Below are 20,864 nucleotides of genomic sequence, written 5' to 3'. Positions count from 1 at the left end.
AGGGTTGCTGTGTTGTGTGAGCCAGGTCACTGAGTTAAAATTAAGACAAGGGAGTCTCTGTGGGCTTGGCTTCAGGAAGTCCTCAACTGTTTCAGCTTCCATGCTGAAAAAACTGAACCCTTGGAATAAATCTTTCAGTATAGGTAATGTGTCAGCTTGAGCATTAAAAAGGGATCATAGAAAAAAATCACCAAATCCTCTGATTCATGCTTCCTCTTCAATTTATTTTATAGCATCATAAAATAACAGCAAATCCCGTCACTGTCTACCTATGTAACAACCTTTGCTTGTTCCTGCTGTAGCAAAACATCAAGTGCATATATTAGTAATCAATTGAGAGTCACTACAAATCAAGTACAAAATTAGCATTCATCCCCTTACCCAGCATTTTTCAAACATTTTGAACTCTGCTCTCCCTTGTAGACCTATTTCCACCTTCTGTTCCCAGCACTCCACACATGCCCCTTAATGCAGAAATCCTTGTATGCAGCTCTGTGTATACAGCCTGATATTGCAAGTGATGATCTGCAGACTGGAATATTAGCCCCAGCGCAACCATTGGATGAACAGTAGGACACAATCTTCCTGACATTCTCCTAGAACCATGTAGAGGATAGCATCATTAGGAGAAATGGGCTACTCTTTGGCGGGGGGCGAGGTTCCTTCCCAAATCAGTTTCCTCTAAATAGAGGCCTCCAAGGTGACATCCCATCCCATGAAACTAGAGGATCAAGGAGGCTTCTTTGACAGGATCTACTGGTTTTGGCTCAGTCTTTTACCCTACCTTAGAAGTTTCTACATCAGGGTTATCAAACCTTAAGCCCACAGGCTAAATCTGACCTGCCCAGGTTTTCCAGCTGGCCCCAACCTCTGATCAATTGTGCTGTTCCAGCTTCTGCAAGTTTTCTGCCTATTCTAAAAGACTAAAACATGTATAAATTGAAATACAGTAGCATTTCTGATTCTGCTTCCTTTTGTCTTTGGGTGTATCTACCACTGGAATGTCCCTCCTGAAAACTTCTCCAAACCTGAATTCAGTCCACAGGTGGACAGATCTTTGATGTTCCTGATCTACACATACAGAAAAGGTACTCTTTCTCTCCCAAGCAGGTCATGTCCTATAGCTTGAGATCTATTGCAATCACCATAATAAATCGAAGGATTTCCATAGATCCATATTGGACCCAGCAGCAAGGTCACTCTACTTTCTACTTGTGTGGAAGTTCACAAGCAACCTTCACACATGTGATGCCTGTTCAGATGAACCCCTGCTTGCTTCCTCATCTCATTGCTCATCTAGGCCCCATTGAATAAGCTGGATGCATCTTTTGATTAAATTAAAAATGTTTAAGACTAGTTCTATGCAACTAGAACCAAACCATAAACATCACCAGCAATCTTGAAATGAAAAGCATTCAGTGTTGACATCCAATATTTGATAATGAACATAAAAATAATTTCAGGCACACACCCCAGGATGTTTCTCACTTTCTTCTCATGCCTGCAAGATGGACTTGATTCTTGCTATTGCTCATGTGCTACCTTAAATCTCTGCGGCTCAAGGACAAAAGTTAGTATTTTGTGCTTGTGCATCTGGGATGGAGGTTTTTATGTTAGCAGGAATATGTTAAAGGGTATCTTTCTTCCCCACTCAGACTGCCATTTCCCATTTGTAAAAACAAACCTGTAATGGCAACCTCATCCACTGAAAAAGAAAACAATTTGTGCAATTAGGTTCTGCTGAGGCAATAATTATCTTGATTTTGATTAGCAGTTGAGAGAGATTCAGGCCTTAGCTGGTTTATCAAGCAGTCTACTTTCTCTACTCTGAAATCACTCATGCATTTTGGAGCCAAGTTCACACATTTCAAATTTTTCTGCTTTCGGTGGAGGCCATAATTTTTACCCAAGACAAAATTATGTGAGGCACAAAAGCCAAATTAATCCCAGCTCCCATTTTTGTGGTGCTTGTGTATTTGTCAAGCAGTACTGTCTTTCCCTGCTTATTGTCATGTTGCTTTAGTCTGGTGCAACACGTTGATCAGTTTGCCTCTGTTTGTGTTTGCACGCACATACATTGAGTCTTACTGGTTACAAAACTTCATAATGCTCTGTGGCACGTGTGTGTGTGTGTGTAAAAGCTGCTCTGCTCTCTGAGTAGCAGGCAAGTCCCCCAGCAACAAGATGCCTACTGCTTTGGTGCAGAAACTTCACTTACAGTTTGACAGAACCTTAAAAGGAGATTATCTCATCCAAAGGTGACCCAGGTCTAGTGGATTAATTCCACACATTTGAGCTGCAGTAAGCTACAAAATAGAGTGACCCTGAGATGTTTCACTTCAACCTTCATTTAAAAACCTTTCATCACAAAACACACAATTTTAATACTGCTGTAGCTTGGCAAATGTCTAAGGAGAGACTTCCAGCACATCCTCTTTCCAATCCTCTCCTTGTTCTTCATTGTCCAGCTGTTCGCCTTTATTGGATCTGTCATGTTTTATCTCTCCAGGAGTTTTGAGGAATCTGAAATGAAATAATGCATAAACTGCTCTGAGCATTGTGATGATGCAATCAAGGCCCATTATATTATTATTATTGACCACTACAGGGCTTGTATTTATAAAAAATAATTCATTAATTCTGCAAGGCAGATGGTACTAAACAAGAGGTGCTTATAGCTTGGCACTATTAAATGGAAGATCAAGATGTTTAGCTGCTTACACGCTGAAGAATCACATTGACAAAACGTATCTTGTATTGATTTTTGCCATTTTAAGTTATAATCTGCCCTACTTCCTCATGATTGGTAACACCACCAGTACACAGAAAAAAGAAAAGCTACGCTGCAACCGACGACAGACGTTGAGATTTGGGCGAAGTAGAATAATCTACAGAAAACTAGGTTTTTGTATTTGTCAGAAGACATAACTCAGGCTCCTGAGCTAATTCCTATTGCTCAAATGTGGAAGTCAAATTCAATACTCACTGGAGAGCCAGTGTGGTGTAGTGGTTAAGAGCATGGGACTGGGACCCAGATGGGTTCTAGTCCCCGCTTAGCCATGGAGCCAACTGGGTGACTTTGGACAAGTCACAGACTCTCAGCCCAACCTACCTCACAGGGTTGTTGTTGTGGGGATTAGATGGAGAAGGAGAATGATGTAAGCTTCCTTGAGCCCTTTGTAGGAAAAAGGCAGGCTATAAATCGAAAAAAATACTAAAATATAAATACCAAAATTGTGAATACTTAGAGTTGAGTTTCAGGCATGAACCTCAGAGAGTTGTGTGACTTTAAACTCAGACTTGTTAAGTAATTTATTTCCAGCCAACAGCTCCATGTAATGCTAAATTTTTAAGAGTATTTGCATCCTTTGAGATCATATTGCTTGATCACTTGCGTTTCATGGGGGATTGTAATCCAGTTCCCTTTAGGTTTGTAGAAGCAAGTCCAACACTGTTTAAGTAGTCAGTATTTTTTGTATATTCCTTTCATCTCCAGATGACTTCTATCCTTTGGATATGCTGACTTCTCCAGTGTGCTTAACCAGGCCACTTTATTTGGAAAAAGTCACAAGCAGGGACTGCATTCTGGGACATGTTCCAGATGCTTCCAGCTGGATGGGAAGGCTTAACATCCCCCTCCTAAATGCACATGGAGGTCCTGATCAGGTACCTGCTACACATGTAAAGCAGCATGCAGCTTAGCCAAAAGCAGAAGAGATCTTCCAAAGTCCAATGCATTGTTTCTATTGTGGTTTTGAAGGGTGTGGGGTTGGCTTTCATGGGAACTGACCTGCAGCCCACAGCAATCCCTGGGACTTTTTTCTGCTGCAGGTGGGGCCCAACCAAGGCTCCCCTCCCCTCCTTATCCACTATGAAGCGCTTGGCCAGAGAGCTGCAGAGCTCCAACAGAGCATACAACTCCCACATCTGACTCCCTGTCATGCCGTTCTCCAGCAATACCTCACCCTTGGAGTCACTCTGCACATTGCTTTTTATTTCCTTCCTCACCTGAATAAGAGTTTCTGTCCAGGTTCCTTTTTGATGATGTTGAGTTTATAGTAATGTCTCAACGCCCTTGACATCTTCTCATATGTCATGTTTTGTCGGTTCTACAGATTCAAGAGAGAAAAACTTTGAAACTGACTGCTTAGCTATTTTGATCATCATGCAAATGAATTAGTCAAAGAGTGCCAGGAAATCTGGTGGCAGGACCAAAAGTGAGTGGAGATAGGCTGCTGGACTAGCAAAGGCAGTCTGAGAAATTAACTTTAAACTTTATAATTCATAGCACTTAATTATAATCTGCAGTACTTAATTAAATCTGACTTAAAATTAAATTGAGCAGCTACTGGGTCTGTTGACCTTATTTGGAACTGTGCACTTGCGGGAACTAAAGGTCTGCCTAGGCATGACCATAGTGGCGATCTTTTAGGAACAGTGGTCTAGATCTGTACAATAACGTAACAAATACAGATCAGATATTGCAGCAAAAATGGGTATTTCAACAATTTATTAAATCAAGTTAGCAAAAGGATATTTTGGCATAGTCTTTTATTTTTGTTGTATAATACTGATACAGAAAATTGGTTCTGATTTAATTGCATTATATCTATTCTTCATTTGTATTTTATTCACTCAATAAAATACAGGGTTTAAAAAAAAACTTTTGCGATTAAATTTTTGGATTTTACATGTACAAAGTATGTGCCCTACCACTGATCCAGACCCCTCTTATACATCCAACTGGTGCAGCAAAGAGTTTCAAATGCAAATGGGGCTTTATGATATCACATTAACAAATGTTGCTGTTTGAATGGAACACCATGGATTCTCCTTCAAGGAAATAAGTAATGCCAATGGGAATATGGCACCTCTAAGGCAGGACAGAGCACCCATAAAAATCTAACTTTCTGGATGAAAGGCAGGCATCTGGTTTTACCATGAAAAAAAAAAAAAAAAAGACTAGGAAGGTAAGATTTTCTTGTCTTCTGCATCATTGTATAACAGCTCCATTAACTGGAGAAACACAAAGGTTATCAAGTGTCTTTTGACCTGCATGATGAACCATATAAAGAGTGGTGGGGCTGTTACTTCTGATGAGTATATATATTGGTAGGGGCTGTTTTCGAGTTTTCTTGTGGTAACAGCTCCTGAAGTTTGTTCTACATGCAAAGCATTGTGTTAAACCCAATAATGATCAGCTAATAATGTGCAGGAGTGGCGTCTGAGCCTGTTTCACAAAAGGAATGGTGGGATGGGGCAGGAATCAAGCTTGGAGGAGGCAAATTCTCTCCAGAAGAAAAATCTCCCTTTGCAACATCAAGGAAGTGTTTTTTCTGGGATGAAGGTGTTCATCCTGTAACGCTCCCCACAAGATCTGAGGACGGTGTTCATGAATGGAATGGTGGATGGGGCCAGCTCCAACGTGGAGCATTTGCCAACTGAGGAACGGCTGCTTGGCGAGAACGTTGGGGCTGGAGCTTCCAATGGCACAGATACAGTTGAACAAAGGGCTCTGGCCAATGAGCTAAAGTGAAGCCTTTCCCATCAGCATCCATTGGGTTGAATTCAATGTTAATCCTACATGTACCTATGGTAAGGGATGGTGCTTAAGTTAGACTATAAATTCTTTCAGGCCACAAGCTGGCCTGAAAGAATTTGTTTTGAAACAGCTTAGAGCTGTCCTACTGACAATGAGACCAGTCTTGAAATAAATGTGCTTATTTCTGAGCACTCTACTGGCAAAGAACTCCTCCCACTGAAGGAATTGGATGTACCACAGCATCTATTCACTCTGTGCACCCCCAAAGGACATTTACAAGTTACTGATATTTACATTTACTGACTGGGTAAAATATATATCTCCTAAGTACAGTGCAGAAAACTTCAGGGATTTCTCCTGGATTAGGAATGGCCTGAATAGTTTTCTCTTGAAATGATAAAAAGATGAGAAGTTTATTAGGTACCTTGTGATTTCCCCAAAGTCTGGCTAGTCCATTGGGATCAACAACCCGAAATGTCTTTGCTTCTTTGTCTTCCCATTTGATAAACGGTTCATATCGACTGTCACAGAGGAGCTGGTAAACATAATCCCAGAGCAATCTGCAGTCTGAAAGTCAATACAGGAGGAATCACTGAAAGTTGTAATGACCGCACAAGTATTGCCTGCTCATTCTGTTTCATTCTTTGGGGAAGCAGAGAAATATATTTCCTGGCTGCTACTGCTGAGCAATGACCAAAGAAAGGAAGGAGGGATGAGTTATATGATGATACTACTGCACTGCATCTGTGAAGACAAAGGCAACTCTCCCATGCTCTCAGTGGGTGAGAAATTAAGTGTGCGCCTTTGCGCAGGCAGCAGCTAAGAGAGGAACTAATTCTTACCTCAGCAATCACAAATTCCCAAGCCAGTGTTTTATAAATTCAAAGGCATTTGTCAGAAATAAAGGGTGAGGGAAGAGGGCTACTTAATCTTTCCTTCTCCTACCAATTGTACCTGCAAAGGTCTTCTGGCCATATTTCCCTCAGCTGGACTGAATTACAAGTCTGGCTGGGCAAGAACACTTTTATCCTGCATCCTGGGGTGATTTGTTACACCCCAGGCTTGCATTTTGTTGTTTTGTAACTTACACATAAGTAGACCTATAATCTAGTTTCTCTGGGACAATGTCAAATATGTTCCCAAATTTTAGCCATTTGCTTTTTGTAGTTCTCTTTCTATAAACCAAATAGGCCAGGGACAAAAATTATATTCCCAAGTCTGCATAACTGTAGGTCACTGGGGTGCTTTTGTTACCCCAAACAGTGTAAACTTCTGTGGGCCATAAAATAATGTCATCTACAGGTCATTTTAGTTTGAGTGCCAGAAAAAAGGACAAGCAAAAACCTAAAATCTATTGGGGGTGAGCATTGTTATGCTGACTGTGAGCTGATAGGCTGAAGAACGGTTATGCTAGTTTGGGACTGATGCAAGAAAAAATCAGTCTGGTTGTTATCTGTGATAGCCAAATCCTGAAATTCATTGTTATGTCAGCTGTAACCTATTGGGGAAACAGTATAAAAATGGCCTTTCATAGGGGACATTTGTAGCACCAGAGGCAATTCTGGGTCTGGGGTAAAAAAATGATCTCAAAAATTGTTGTGTGTTTTAATGTTGGATGAAGGCTAAATGCTCTCAAGGAAGCATTTGTAGATGGGAGATGGTGGTCTGGGAGAAAAGTCGAAGCATCGTTTTCCAGCAGACTATTCTTCTTTAAAAGCACCCCCTTGATTCACTCGCTATAAAAGATTGAGTGAGGAAGCCTCGGTTTCCTTTACCATGGGTAGTTCAGGTCTGAATTAAGATAGAAACTACAGGTGCAGTCCTTGCTTCTACTAAGGATGCCATGTAAGCTTCTGAAAACTAAAGCAGCACCCTGATGCAGGACTATGCGGTAGAAGCAACAAACCATAATAATCCAAACAGCCACATAGAGGCATGCTTTTTCACAACCAGAAATATTACCAGATTATGTGCCTAGGATTCTCACTCTTTCTGCAGACTGGATGTTTCTTGAAATTTCTTACTCCATTTCCAACCAACCTATATGCCACCTGCAGTGCTATAATGCTAATGCAGGGATATTAACTGGCAGTAAAATTATATTCTTCAAAGTTTTATATGAGAGCTCATGCTCTCAACCTCTATAACAGGTCAACTCTCATCCCTGCTTTGAGTCTCAGCTTAACCAGGCATTTACTGGGTAGCCTCAAATAAGCCCCTATCTCTTAGCTGCAATCCTCTGTCCGTAATATGGAAACAATAACAGCCTACCTTAAAGCGTTGTTGTTAAAAGTACTGAAATAATATCTAAAAGATTCTCAATTTAGAAAATGCTGCACATGACTGCTAAACGCCATGGGCCATAATTCTATGCATGTTCAGACAGAAAAACATCCTGAAACTTGCAGCATTCCCCAGTTCGTCATGCTGCCTGGCGAATGCGGGGAATGGTAAAACTTTTCCTGTCTAAATATTTACTTATTTTATTCTGATAATTTTAAGTTTATATTATTATGTTTGTAACTCAATGTATTTTTTGTATTTTTGTATTTGATGGTAATTTATTATGTTCTATTGTATTTCAATGTATTTTATTGTGTTGTAAGCCGCCCCGAGGCTTCGGCAAGAGGCGGCATAGAAATGTAATAATAATAATAATAATAATAATAATAATAATAATAATAAATATGCATAGGATTGCAAAGCTGGATCATCTGTGACATCCAAATGACAGCAGAGCAACTTGTCTCAGAGAACCAGTTCTTACCTGCAATTTTACCACTGACTGGAGCTGATGATGTCATAGGAAAAGAACAAACATTTGCCCTGTGGCTGATTTCTGTGCCGCAGTGAGGAAGGGAGGTTGCCCTGGGACTGTGGAAAGCCGTGGAGGAAGACGTCAGATGGCCTGCCTGGCCTGGATGGCTAGTAGCGCTGATCAAGCATTCTGCAGGTAGTGCATGGCTATTGGCCGGGAGACCTTCTAACCTGTATTTCAGGCCTGTGAGGACACCAGAGCATCTTTCAGTAAGTCATATTTCACCTGGATGGCATAAAATAACTTGGGCACAGCAACCCATGATGGAACTGCTGCTATTTCCAAAGCTCTGCTGGTTCATGCTGGTAGAGAAGGTCAACCCTTTTTCTCTTTCTCTCCTAGCCCATTATCTCCAATGGGTTTGGGTTATGGTGGGGTATTGGGGAAGCCTAGAATGATCTAGATCCTCAGCTGCCTTCCCCTACACAGCCCCAGACCACCCTGTCTTCTGCTCCACCACCATTCAGTGAAGACTTCCAGCAGCAGATCTCTGTCTTTGCCAGCAAAGAGGAAGGATCAGGGCAATGCCTTGACTAGCCTTGCAGAAAGACTGAGATTGCTCCCTTACTGTGTAATTTCCTTCCCTAGTATCTATCTTGTTGCATTCCTTCAGCTTCAATACAGTGAGATTACCTCGAGAAAAGGAAAAAAACGTGGCGAGTCGCTCAGGAAACTCTCCAAGGCCTAATGCAGAGGTTATTCCCAGTCCTACCACCCACAATCCTTTTAACCAAAAATGAGACAACAGAGATTCTGCTTGGAACTCTTTGCATGCTAATCCATGCTCTACCACTAATCTGGAGACCCTTCCTTAAAGGACCAGATCCCTGCTGATCCTTGGGATGGAGCAAGACACAAGATTTGGATCTGCAAGTCCTGAGGTGCAAGCTGAAAGGGATTTACCCTAATTTCAACCACTGCTCTGGGGTACTCACCTTCTGCAGTGCTCTGGGACTGTGTTAGTTCTACATCCTGAAAGGGAGGTTTAAAGAAAGGGCTGCAAACAAGGGCTCTTCTCTGGGTCTTAATGTATTGGAGTAACTCATACAAAACATCTCCTGTGGAAACAGAAATGGAAAAAGACCAGTCCCACCAGATTTATATCTTTAAAATGAATATGAACTGCAGCTTTTTCTGATCATGCAAGCAATGTGTTGGAAACTGGCCACCATTTTTCAAAGCCATTTCACCTTGAAAAGAAACCCTCATCTGCTGCTTGATTCAATGGGACTTGAACTCAGTCTCAGGAATTGCCAACTTCTTTTGCAAGTCAGAAGTTCATTCCTTGATACCTAGTTCATGAGGCACCGAAGGTTGCCATTAAGTTTGGCCTGCTCAGAATGACGCCATGTCCCCTTACAGCAGTCCTTGGTGTAATGTGGTATCCCTCAAGCTTATATGCTTCAGTTGCTCAGGAATCCTGGGACCTAAAGACCAAAACACCAGGCTTGTAATGTTTTCATGAGGCCTTTCAGAAGGAACCCATATATTGGAATGGCCATCTAAGTATAATCATTTTTAGCATAGTCCCAGCTATGAACTGGATTCTTAGTGATGAGCTCAGCATAAATAAATAAACCAATCCCACCACTGTCACTGCTTTCAGTGGCCCCTTAAAGAAAAGATGGGGTGTGAGCAGCTGTAGCATAGAGAACAAGGTAAGGTGCAAAGACTGCAGGAAGCCATTGCTGGCAGCCTGATGGAGCCTTCTCTAGGTTGGCCTAATGAATAATGACACTGGCCAAGGAGAGCAGGGCTCCAGATTTTGAGCTACTCTTACCACTGAACTCCTCTTGACTTCTGTGGAATTATTCTGGCATGAGCAACTGGAAGTATGGAGATTTAGATGGTCTATCCTCTTGTTTAGAACGTGCCTTGTGCCACCCAGAAGCTGTTTGCTCAGAAGTAAGTCCTACTTGGTCCAACTCCCAAGTAAGCATCCACTGGATTGCAGCTGAAAGGTTTGTTTTGCCCTCACTTGAGGCAGTTCTGCAAATACTGTTCAATGTCAAGAGGATGTGCAAAGTAACCAGCTGGCCAGGTTTCTCAGATTCATTCCACCTGCTCTCTTGTAGCATTAGATCTAAAACTAGGTCAGTGTGGAAGATATTTCTAATTCTCTTTCCTCTAAGTTCTGGAAAGGCTTCTTCCTTTCTGTTAAGGACTTAGGGGCAGCTCCTCTAACCTGAATAAGGAGCCCGGAATCTGAAATCTTCCTTTGTGAGAATACAAAGGGCTTTCCCATTCATTTCAAATTTTTTTTCATCAGATTCCCGGAGCGAATATTCTTTTTCAGCCCATCTTAACCAGTGAATGACATCATCCTTGCTCCATAGAGACGGCTGGATTCCTGGGAGCAAACCAGATTGATATTTAAATGACATTTTAAAAGATAAATCCTCCCCCACTCCCCATGCAGACACAGTTCCTCCCCCTTTTGCCCAGAGAATCATAGCCTATCACAGGAACAAAGCAGAGAATGCCTGCTGTGGTATTTCATCTTTCTCCTCTTATCCCAGTCCCAGTAATATCCCAGCTTGGCCTAGCAATATTATCATCTTTTCAAAGAGCCATTTTCCTCCCTCTTGTTTTCTGTCGATCATAGGAAGGTATCCTACTTCAAACCTGACTAATTGTTTGTCAGATCAGTATCATATGCTCCAGACTTCTGCAACCTGGTGCCCTCCACGTATGTTGGATTGCACTTTCCATCACCCTGGACCAGCATGATGGATTCACCTGGGATTACGGGAGTTGCATTCTGACCCATTTGGAGGACACCAGGCTGGGAAGGCTGGTCCACACGGACTGGCAGGAGCTCTTCAAGGAGCAAGGCAGAGGGCTATCTTATCACCTGCCACTTTCCATTTGGAGGTGCCCAGGACAGAAACTGGGAAGTGGATGCGCTCCCAGAGCACTACAGGCTCTTCCTTTGCTTGCTTCACATTGTGAAGACCCAGGCCAGGCAACATATCTCAAATTGAATGAATGAAGGCATTAATTAACATTGAAGCAGAAGTGAAACCTTGGCCCACAATCTTGCAAAAAACTGCACAAGGCACAGAAGCCTCACCGCAGCCAATGCAAAGCCTACTCAGCTAACCCACCCACTCCTGTGGCCCAGCTCCGACTGTCGAGCTTTCCCCAGGTAGTGCCCTCCCATTCTGAAGTCTGTCTTTGCATCCTGGGCATGGCTTTTTATCAACTACCCCCAGAGTGTGGAATGCTGAATTCTGTGTTTGCTCAGGATGCTTGTGCCAAAATACACAGCTTTGACCAAGGCTGGTTTCAGACACGACACTCAAAGAGGGTCTTCATTTCTTGCTTCGCTAAACTCTATTGGCTAGAATATATTTTGTATCTTGCTATAGCTTTCCTTTGCTTCCTGTCTAAATGTTCCCCTTACAAGGCATTCTTAGCATTGCTTTTCCTGAAGGCAGCAATGGGCAACTTGTGGCCCTCCAGATGTTCTAGCTTACAACACCCCCCTTCCCTCAACATTCATTATGCTAGCTAGGGCCAATGGGAGATGAGAGCCAAAACGATCTGGTGATGAGTTTCCCATCCCTGTTTAATGAATGACATATTTAAAGCAAATATGAGAGTTCTTCACCCACAGTGTGAAATATGAACATCCTAGCACATTCAACACTGGTCATATTGAACTCATCAATGTACTGCATTGGCCTGCATCCTTTTTCACATCTCAAACTTAGACACCCTACACATAGCAGAGCAGGCTTTTCAGAACTCATCCTGCAAGGAGAAAGTTACTTTTGTACTGAACGTATTCTGAGCCCCATGATTCTAAAGTTATTATATACACCTCTATCCATCCATCCATCCATCCTTTCACTGGTACATGAAATGGATGGGCTTCCTAGATACATCACCTGACCCAATTTGACCCACAATATTACTTGTACAGATGAAACCTGCTTTTGGATGCTGCTGCTTCTACTCACTGAGCCGGCCAGGCAACATGCAGATTTGCCGATTATGGAGTGGCTGTGATGGTATCTCAGCTGTGGGCTGCAATTTCAGAGGCAAAACAGATGGCATCACAGGACTTGAAGAACTACTTTTGACTTCACCCTTAAGAAAGGAGAAACATACTAAAGCTAAATAGATGCCCTGTATGAAATCATCTGGCATTGTTAATGGAAGGGTGGGGGCTCCCTAGATGTTGCTGGACTCCAGCTCCCATAAACTGTAGCCAGCATGACCAAGTGGTGCTGACCCACAAGCAGATGGCTGGCCATAGTCTGAAGAGAATGCAGGACTAGATGGGCCCTTGGTCCAATCCAGCAAGGCTCTTTCTATGATGCTGGAAGCTGTAGTCCAACAACGTCTGGAGAGCCCTGCTTGTAACCTGCCCAGGGAGCTGTGTGCTAATGGGGTGGGCCAGAAATCAAATGATAAATAGACTTCCGATTGACGTCGCAGCGAGACGGCTGTGGAGAACGGGGCTCTGTGCTCCACATCAAATGATAAATAAATAATAAACATCTGGAGAGCCACAGGTTCTGCCTCCCTATGATACATTCCCTTTAATTCAGACAATAAACTTGTGAATGATGTTATTAATAGTCTTCGATCCTTTACAAAATAAATTTTAAGTGTGTTTATGACCTCAAAATAAAGATATGGATTCTGCTTTCTCCTTGTTCGGATGTACATACTCATGTCAATTTATTCCACCCTGGCAATGAGCCACAATGATTGGTTGTCAAGAGAATAACCCATGGTAAGCTTGATAGAACATTGGCCTCCCTGTGGGCTGCTGGCCCTCCTTCCTCCTTGGTCCTCCTGTGAAATACCACATCTTCAGAAACACTACAAAAAGGACTGCCTTGCAGCGATCACACGCCATTTTGGACTACTCGTAGCTTTTATTCCCTTCACATTCTTTCCCGTAGAGATGGCAACAAGCAGCTATCAAGTAAGCTTTCGTGATCCCCATTTTTGACAGCTATGGAAGCCCCTTTAAAATACCCCAGCAACACCTCGGACAGCTGCACATGCTTGCCCAACTCCTTGTAAAAGAAATTGTTCCATATAGTTTTGTGAATATTTGAAGACAAAAACCATTTTTCTACCTAACTTGTGCAACATCAGGAATGGGGAAACTCTGGTGGGCAAAGTACAAGGAGTGCCATCAGATAAAGACCCCCTTCATGGCAAGAACTTTTGGGGGATTGGTGAATCATTTCCAAACAATCACTTTTGTACATGTTCCAGGATTCTACCATCTCAGGAACATGCTCTTATGGGAGCAATTACAGCTTCCTTTCAAAAGTGGGATATATGAATTGTTTAAAAATCCTTTCCCCTTTTGTCACAAAACTATTCCAATTCCCGTCCCCAAAAAAAATCCCTTTAACTTTTTGTAAAATTGCCTTCTAGGTACACCTGTATGAAATTACATAGTCAGTGTACTTAATTTTTTCTCAGTTGTGCTCTAACAGATTATCCTATAATAAAAACAGGATCCTTCTGGAGTAATCAGTCATTGCTAATGTATACTCTACAACAGCTAATTTAAGTAACTTGGCTGTACTCTAATATGAAAAGCCTAGTACTGAAAAAAATAGCTACAGCAAATTTAAAACTTTTAATGACTATAACAGTCAAACAAAATTTACTGGTGAAGAAATATGTGACATATATGAAGTTTAAAAAGTCTCTCTCTATAATTGTGCATTCTCAGTGAAACCAATAAGACTACTTCAAAATTAATGGAGTGAAGACTGCGTATTTTTAAAAGACATATTGTTGAGGGGGAAGGGACAGATAGATTTAAGAGAGCTCTTATAATTAGAAGAACAGAAGTTATCTGTTGTTGGAAAAAATATTTGGACACCTTGAAGACCAACACATTTATTATGAGCTAGGTTTTCATGGACTAGAATTGAGCACCCACTGACCAAAAGCTGATGCCATTTTTTATGTATTTGATTTCTATCCTACCTTTCTGCTAGGAAAATGGCACATAGGGTTGGCTTATAAATAAAACTTGCTTAAAAGCAATAATCTAAGTAATAATAAATATGCATGAGATGGTTTGATTCCATAAAGGAAGGCTCGAGTTTACATAAGTTAAGCAGGACTGTCAAGGACAGGACATTTGGCGGATTACAGATGATGTGATGGTATATATAAACAAGCTTCCAGATGGAGGGCCACCAATTAGAAGACACTGTGCAGCAATTCCATTTTTTCTCCTTAGCAGATACTTTTCAGTTAAAAAAAGGCAGAAACTGTAATAGAGGAAGCAGGATAGTTATGAATAGAAATCTACTACCCTTTGTAAAATTCAGTGAATGAGGCAAGGCTAGGACTTTTGGAAGCTCTGTGCCTTTAAAGGGCCACATTACTCCTTCTTGGTTTTGCTGTTATAATTAAATTTTACTAGACTACGGGAACTCCAAATTTAGCATGCAAAAATGTGTTTCAGATTCATTCTACAAGGAAAATGAAAGTAAAAGATGTCTTGTTCTAATCTCATTATAAATTTATTTTAAGTGCCTTGAGGATATGCAATAACACATTGTCATTGCACCGACATCAACAATCCTTGGCTTAAACAAATGAAAAAAATAATAATGCTATCTTTTTTCTTTGCTACAGAACATGGGAATCAGATTATTCAGCTACCATTGGATTTCTCCATTTGCACCAAGATATCAGTTGGAAGTTGCAAGGTTTCACAACCTATGCCCAATTCTTTACTTTTCCAGCAAATGTAATGAGGGGTAGGTGACCATGTAGGCTAAGCAGTCCTCTTCTACTTTCTAACGTGAGTTAACAACATCTGCAAACATGCCCTCTTCCAAAGAAAAAAAGGCTTTTTGGTGCCACTTGTGTCAAGCTTCCTAAAAACGGTTTCCCTAAAACAAGCAAAAATATCCAGGGAATAAAGTTTCAAGCCTTCCTATTCGTCTTGGTTTTTTAAAGTTACTTATCCTCTCCCTCCGCAGCACTACTGTTGTTCTCCAGGAGGGCTGCTCCGAAGAATATTAGCAGCCCTCGCTGCCTTTCTCTTTCCCTTCGTGAAATGAGCCCTCGGGGAGAAGGCTCTGGAGAGGAGCAAGGGGCGGCGGGGAAGGTTGGTCCTGGACGCATTTGGATTGGAGGTCTGGGTGGGCGGGGGGGTCGAGGGATTGGGGAACGGGGAAGGAAAAGCCGGGGGCGACAGGGAACTGCGTGCCTGGGAATCTGAGGCGTGTGTTGGGAGAGCTGGTCCACGGGGAAAGGGGCAGATCAAACGGAGGGGCGAATGGGGACGGCCGCAGCTCGCGGGCTGCAGGTGGAGATGCACGCGGGTGGCGTGTACATCCCCGGAGCGTCCTCCAAGGGGGGGAAGGCTGCCAAAGGGGGGAGGCGTATCTGGCGTGCCGAGCTCACGCGAGGGCTCTGAGCAGCTCTTACCTGCATTCCAGGTGGAAGGCGAGGCACCTCTGGATGCGATTCCGGTTTCTGCCCCCGACCCACCTCCCTCCGCCCGTGAACAAGGGCGGAGAGCAACGTGGTCTCCGAGGACTTCTCTTTCTGAGAAGCGAAACCGAAACAAGCCGGATCCGAAAGTCGATCGAGGTGGCCCATCAGGCGCAGGGCCGGCGCCAGGGCAGCGGCTCGGCGTCCGGACGGGGCGCGCTGCTTCGCGAGGGGGAAGGGTCTTTGGCTCCTTGCAAGAGAAGCGGGAGGCGCCTGCTGGGTCCGGCGAAGAGCGACCCAGCCTCAGCAGGCTGCGCTGGCGTCTTGGCTCGCGGGATCGGGCGGATCCAGCAGCTTGATTTGGAAATCTCATTGACGAAAAGTACAACATGTGCCCTGAGCGAGTCCACTCGCTAGGGATGGTCATAAATACCGGACTGAATCCAATCCTGTAGACCCGTGAAATGAACGGGGCTTCGATCAGACTAACGCTGCATATCACCGATTAATGTAACAAGTAATAAATGTTTTAAGCGCTCTTTTAAAAATCAGCCTTGGCCCACGTGCAGCGCGAAGGTGAGAAGCGCTGGGCTGGGCACCTGGGCGATCCGGCTGCTACTCCCCACTCAGTCATGGAGCTCAGCGGGTGACTCTGGGCCGGTCCCTCACTCTCAGCCTGTTGCCATCTCTACAGGAAAGAATGTGAAGGGAATAAAAGCTACGAGTAGTCCAAAATGGTGTGTGATTGCTGCAAGGCATGGGGAGCCAACTCAGTCCTTTTCGTAGTGCTTCTGAAGATGTGGTATTTCACAGGAGGACCAAGGAGGAAGGAGGGCCAGCAGCCCACAGGGAGGCCAATGTGCTATCAATGTAAATAAGGTTAATCTGTTCTGTAACTATTTTTTTTAATCAGAAAAATTTGAATCAAAGTGACAAAGAACAACAAAGTGACAAAGTACTGTACAGTACAGTGGAGAACACTAACCCAGGTGGGGTGGGGGAGGTTACTGTTTTGAGGGAGAGTCCCCCTCCATAAGGACACTGGGGAGATCTCTTTCAGGAGTTTCCTCTCTTCTTTGTCTCTTAGCTGCAGGGTCACTTTTGGTGAAAGATCTGTCTATAGTCACTTGTTTTTTCCTGTGCTGCATAACCCTCCAGAAATGAGAGACCACATTATAGGTCATCAGATTCAACACTCTGTTCATTACAGTTATGTTGGGGTGGTGCTTCTCAAAGAAATCCTGGCACGGGTGCGCTCCTGCAGGAAAGACGGGCGCAATCTCGGCCATCTCCCCCGTCCCCGCAACCAGCACAATCATAGCCATCTCCCCACCCCACGAGTGGGAAGATGGCCATGATCGCAGTTGTGTTCGTGCAGGGAAGACGTGCGTGATCACGGGCGCGCTCCTGCAGGAAAGACAGGCACAGCACAGCCCCGATCACACATCTTCCCTGCACGAACGCAACTGCGATCATGGCCATCTGCTCACTCGGGGGGAGGGGGGAGGTGGCTCAGATCTTGGTCACCACCCAATGTGGAGTTCATGACCCAAGTCAAAATTTTCGCGAATTTTTTGTTCGCGACCCGATTTGGTCATGAACCAAGGTGTTCATGAGCTGAGGTACCACTGTACTTGTCTATTGGCAACTGAGCTCCATTCAGTTCAGTGCGATTACTCCCAGGTATGACTTCCAACCTAGCCAGAGTCTCTGGCTTAGAAATGTCTCTTTGCTATAGATTAAATTATATGAAAACTCATCTATAATGCCAGGCTCAGGGAGCTCTGACTTTATTTATTTTTTTATTTATTAAAACATTTCTATTCCGCCCCATTCGCCGAAGCCTTGGGGCGGCTCACAACATAAAGTAAAATACAAAAATAACAATATAAAAATAACAATATAAAATAAATAACAATATAAAATAAGTCGCCCTGGCCACTTTGGGGGAGGGGCTAGCTAATCAACTAACCACTCAATAGCTGAAACAAAGAGTACTCATTTATCTTTGCTTGTAGAACTGGAAGGGCTACCTGTAGTGCGTCAATGCCCATTGTTCATATTTCACAGGAACATTTGGAGCAAAAAGGTGTGTCTGAGTGAGTGTGAATGATTTGCATTCAAAACCGTGCTGCAAAGGAGGTAGGCCTTCAGAAGGAAAACTGAGCAAACTGTTAAGTTAGCCTATTTTAACTGATTTGTTTGTGCTCTCTATATGACCCAGGGGTAAGAGTGGGTCTTTTAACCTTATTACAAAGATATCTCAAAAGGCAAATGGGCCAAGTCAAGATATTATGGAGTAACATGAGCAGGAAGAGATCCTTGCCAGAGCGCATATTCAGGTAATGCAGCCTCTTGACAACTCCAAGCTTGAAAAATCACCAGCTCCAGCATGAATCTGCCTTCACATTTGCTTAGTGTCAAAAGCTCTTTTCTGATTCCCTCCCCGCTGCAATTATCTGATGTGCGGAGTTTTATTCATTATCATAATCTATCTGGTTATTCATTAAGTTAATTTTACTGTTGCTATCTCTCTTATGATTTTGCTGGAAATGCTCCAGAAATGTTTGACATGAAGGGATGGGACAATATGTCAGTCAATTATTATCTCAGAAATGTGAAATATATTTCACAGTTCAGACAGGCACCTACAATCAGTTTTTTAACTGGCTAACATGTGGATTATTAATTAAATATTTATTCTGCTGGTAACCACACAAATACAATTAGAATAGCAATAAAACTCTTACTAGGGCGAATACTTATGCCTTACCAAAAAGAGGGGGAACTTGGTAGGGATTTCCATAAAATTTGCCTATGATAACTTATATGCATACATGCATCGCTAGAAGTAATCACTATAATTTAATTGGAAATATATCCATCTCATCATATTAGGAAAGCGTGACCAGATGACCTGTGACTGCTGTCCAGGTGCTGAATATGCATAGGCTACTTCAAGGGTCCTTCCCGTTCTCTTTTCATTGAGTTCTTTGCTTTGAATAGGACTTGGATGAGATAGCACTTCAAACAGAGGACCCTCCTCTGTAAAGAAGGGATTCACACTTAAGAATGAGTGCAGTTCATGGTCCCACCAAGCAGCTGTTAAGAAGCTTTGGCAAACAACTGGGTAGGGTTGTACTTGTGGTCACAAGAAGAGCTCATGAAATAATCTGTTTTAAAAGTGAAGTCTTCAGGCAATCAGGCATTTAGGAAGATAGGCTGTAACCTCTGAAATGGCACTTATTCTCCCCTACCCCTATCCATCACCACTGAATCAGCCCTCCACACACTCACATCCAACAGATTCTTGCAGATCATTTGCATTTTTCCTCAATAAAACGGTCCCGATGACATCACCAAAAAACGTCTAAATTGACTGGGTTCCACATGCAGATAATCCAGAACCATGCAGGCAACTGTGTTGCCATGCCACATGAATATACCTGAGGAAGCCCAGACTGGTGGCGGATCCCTGCTGCCTGTTCGCACTAGGAAGCGGAGCAGTGTTGGTCAGTTGCTCATGCGTAATTGCATATTAGGATTGCTGGAATTTCCCACTTGGAAAAGCTCTCAGTGTTGGTGAATTTTGTTAAGAAGGGGTGTATTTTGCTTACTCTTTCAGTAGGTCCTGGTGTGTGCTGCACTTGGGGCTGGCATCCAGAGCTAATAAACTAGAGGGGCCAAGTGATCGCTCTCAGCAGATGATGGGGAGCAGTCCACAGGGCCAAGACCAACATTTGGGCCAGCATGGGGGTGCCAGGCCCCCTCGCCCTGCCTCGAAGCAGAAGCTTGTTGCCTCAGCTTCCTTTCCTATTGATAACATTTAGGGTTCCCAAACCATGCATGTACAAATATTCTGTTTTAACTTTTAAAATATATTATCTTCTTCTCCAAGAAAAGGGGATGATTTCCAAGTACGTGTGTTTAGTTTCGGGGCAGCAGAACTGAACTCCATTTTATTACTGGAATCATGATGGTGCTCTCATTTAAGTGAGTTAAAAAGGCTAAATCCTACATGGGTGGTGTGGTGGTCAGAGGGTTGGACTGAAGTCCTGGGAGATCTGAGTTCTAGTCTTCACTGGACCATGAAGCTCACTGGGTGGCTTTGAGGCAGTCGCTGAATCTCAGTGCAACTGTCCTCACGGGATGGTGGTTGTGAGGGTGAAATGGAGCAAAGGAGGATTATATAAACCACGCTGGATTCACCACAAGCGCAAGAAAATTGGGAGAGAAACACAGTATGATAATAATTCAGATTATTTTGTTTTTCATCATTGGCAAGTAGGGGGATTGGCCTAATTTATAAAAAATGCAGAAACAGATGTAATGCATGGAGTGGCAGTGGGTGAGAGGTTAGCTGTGATGCACAACTGAAGAAATGCATACAGCTGTTTAGGGGAAGCTCTTATAAAACCATTGAGTCCAGGGTCTAAAATTACCTAGTTTGCTACTGCTAGTGTGTGGCCTCATTCACACATGATGTGAAACTTTGCCGTGTGGTTGCTGCATGACATGGCTTGGTTCTTGGGTTCAGACAGTCTCATGGTTTCCACCCTTCTCCATCATTGCTTCTAGTGGCAGCAGGTATCCCATTAGCCTCTGCAGCTGGAATTCAATCCTAAAGAGAACCACCCTGGTCTACATTGCCTGCCTCTTCCTCATTGATCCACACACTCCCCAGGGCATGTCCTCAGACAGGTGCTCCTGGTTGGTTTGTTTTCCACTGAGGTAGCCACTTACTACCAAGAGTATCACTTGCTCTAGAGTAGCATGAGAGTGGTGCTCCCCTGTGCTGCTGAACCCTGTGCCACAGTACAAGCATACCCATCCACACCCAGGTCTCTTCCCGCCTCTCCTTTGCTACAGATCTGTCTATACACCCCTCTGCACTGAACTTAAACACTCAGCCAGGGGCCGCCTCGCCCTGCGGTCAGGCCACGGAGGGCATCAGTGCAGCAGCCCATGCTCTTCCCTGCCTCATCCCAGGCCATGTCCACAGCAGGCCTCCCCTGGCACCCCACAAGCACGCCCTCAGAAGCCCTTCCCCATTGCTGCTTGCACCAC

The 20,864-nt window shown here is 43.4% G+C and overlaps 1 protein-coding gene across 1 annotated transcript; it reads right to left on the bottom strand.

Annotated features, from left to right (window-relative positions):
* Positions 1-203: 203 nt before the first annotated feature.
* Positions 204-15,923, bottom strand: ETV7 (ETS variant transcription factor 7). Its single transcript, XM_044444093.1, has 8 exons — positions 15,792-15,923; positions 12,326-12,455; positions 10,546-10,710; positions 9,296-9,418; positions 8,310-8,543; positions 5,967-6,109; positions 4,009-4,109; positions 204-2,523 (listed from the first exon to the last, which is right to left on the bottom strand). The coding sequence occupies exons 1-8, from the start codon at positions 15,795-15,797 to the stop codon at positions 2,409-2,411; spliced, it is 1,017 nt and encodes a 338-aa protein (XP_044300028.1). The 5' UTR covers positions 15,798-15,923; the 3' UTR covers positions 204-2,408.
* Positions 15,924-20,864: the final 4,941 nt, after the last annotated feature.

This window comes from Varanus komodoensis, unplaced genomic scaffold (assembly GCF_004798865.1).
Source record: "Varanus komodoensis strain SLA01 unplaced genomic scaffold, ASM479886v1 scaffold1, whole genome shotgun sequence".
NCBI classification, from domain to species: domain Eukaryota; kingdom Metazoa; phylum Chordata; class Lepidosauria; order Squamata; family Varanidae; genus Varanus; species Varanus komodoensis.
This window is presented reverse-complemented; position numbering and strand designations above follow the sequence as displayed.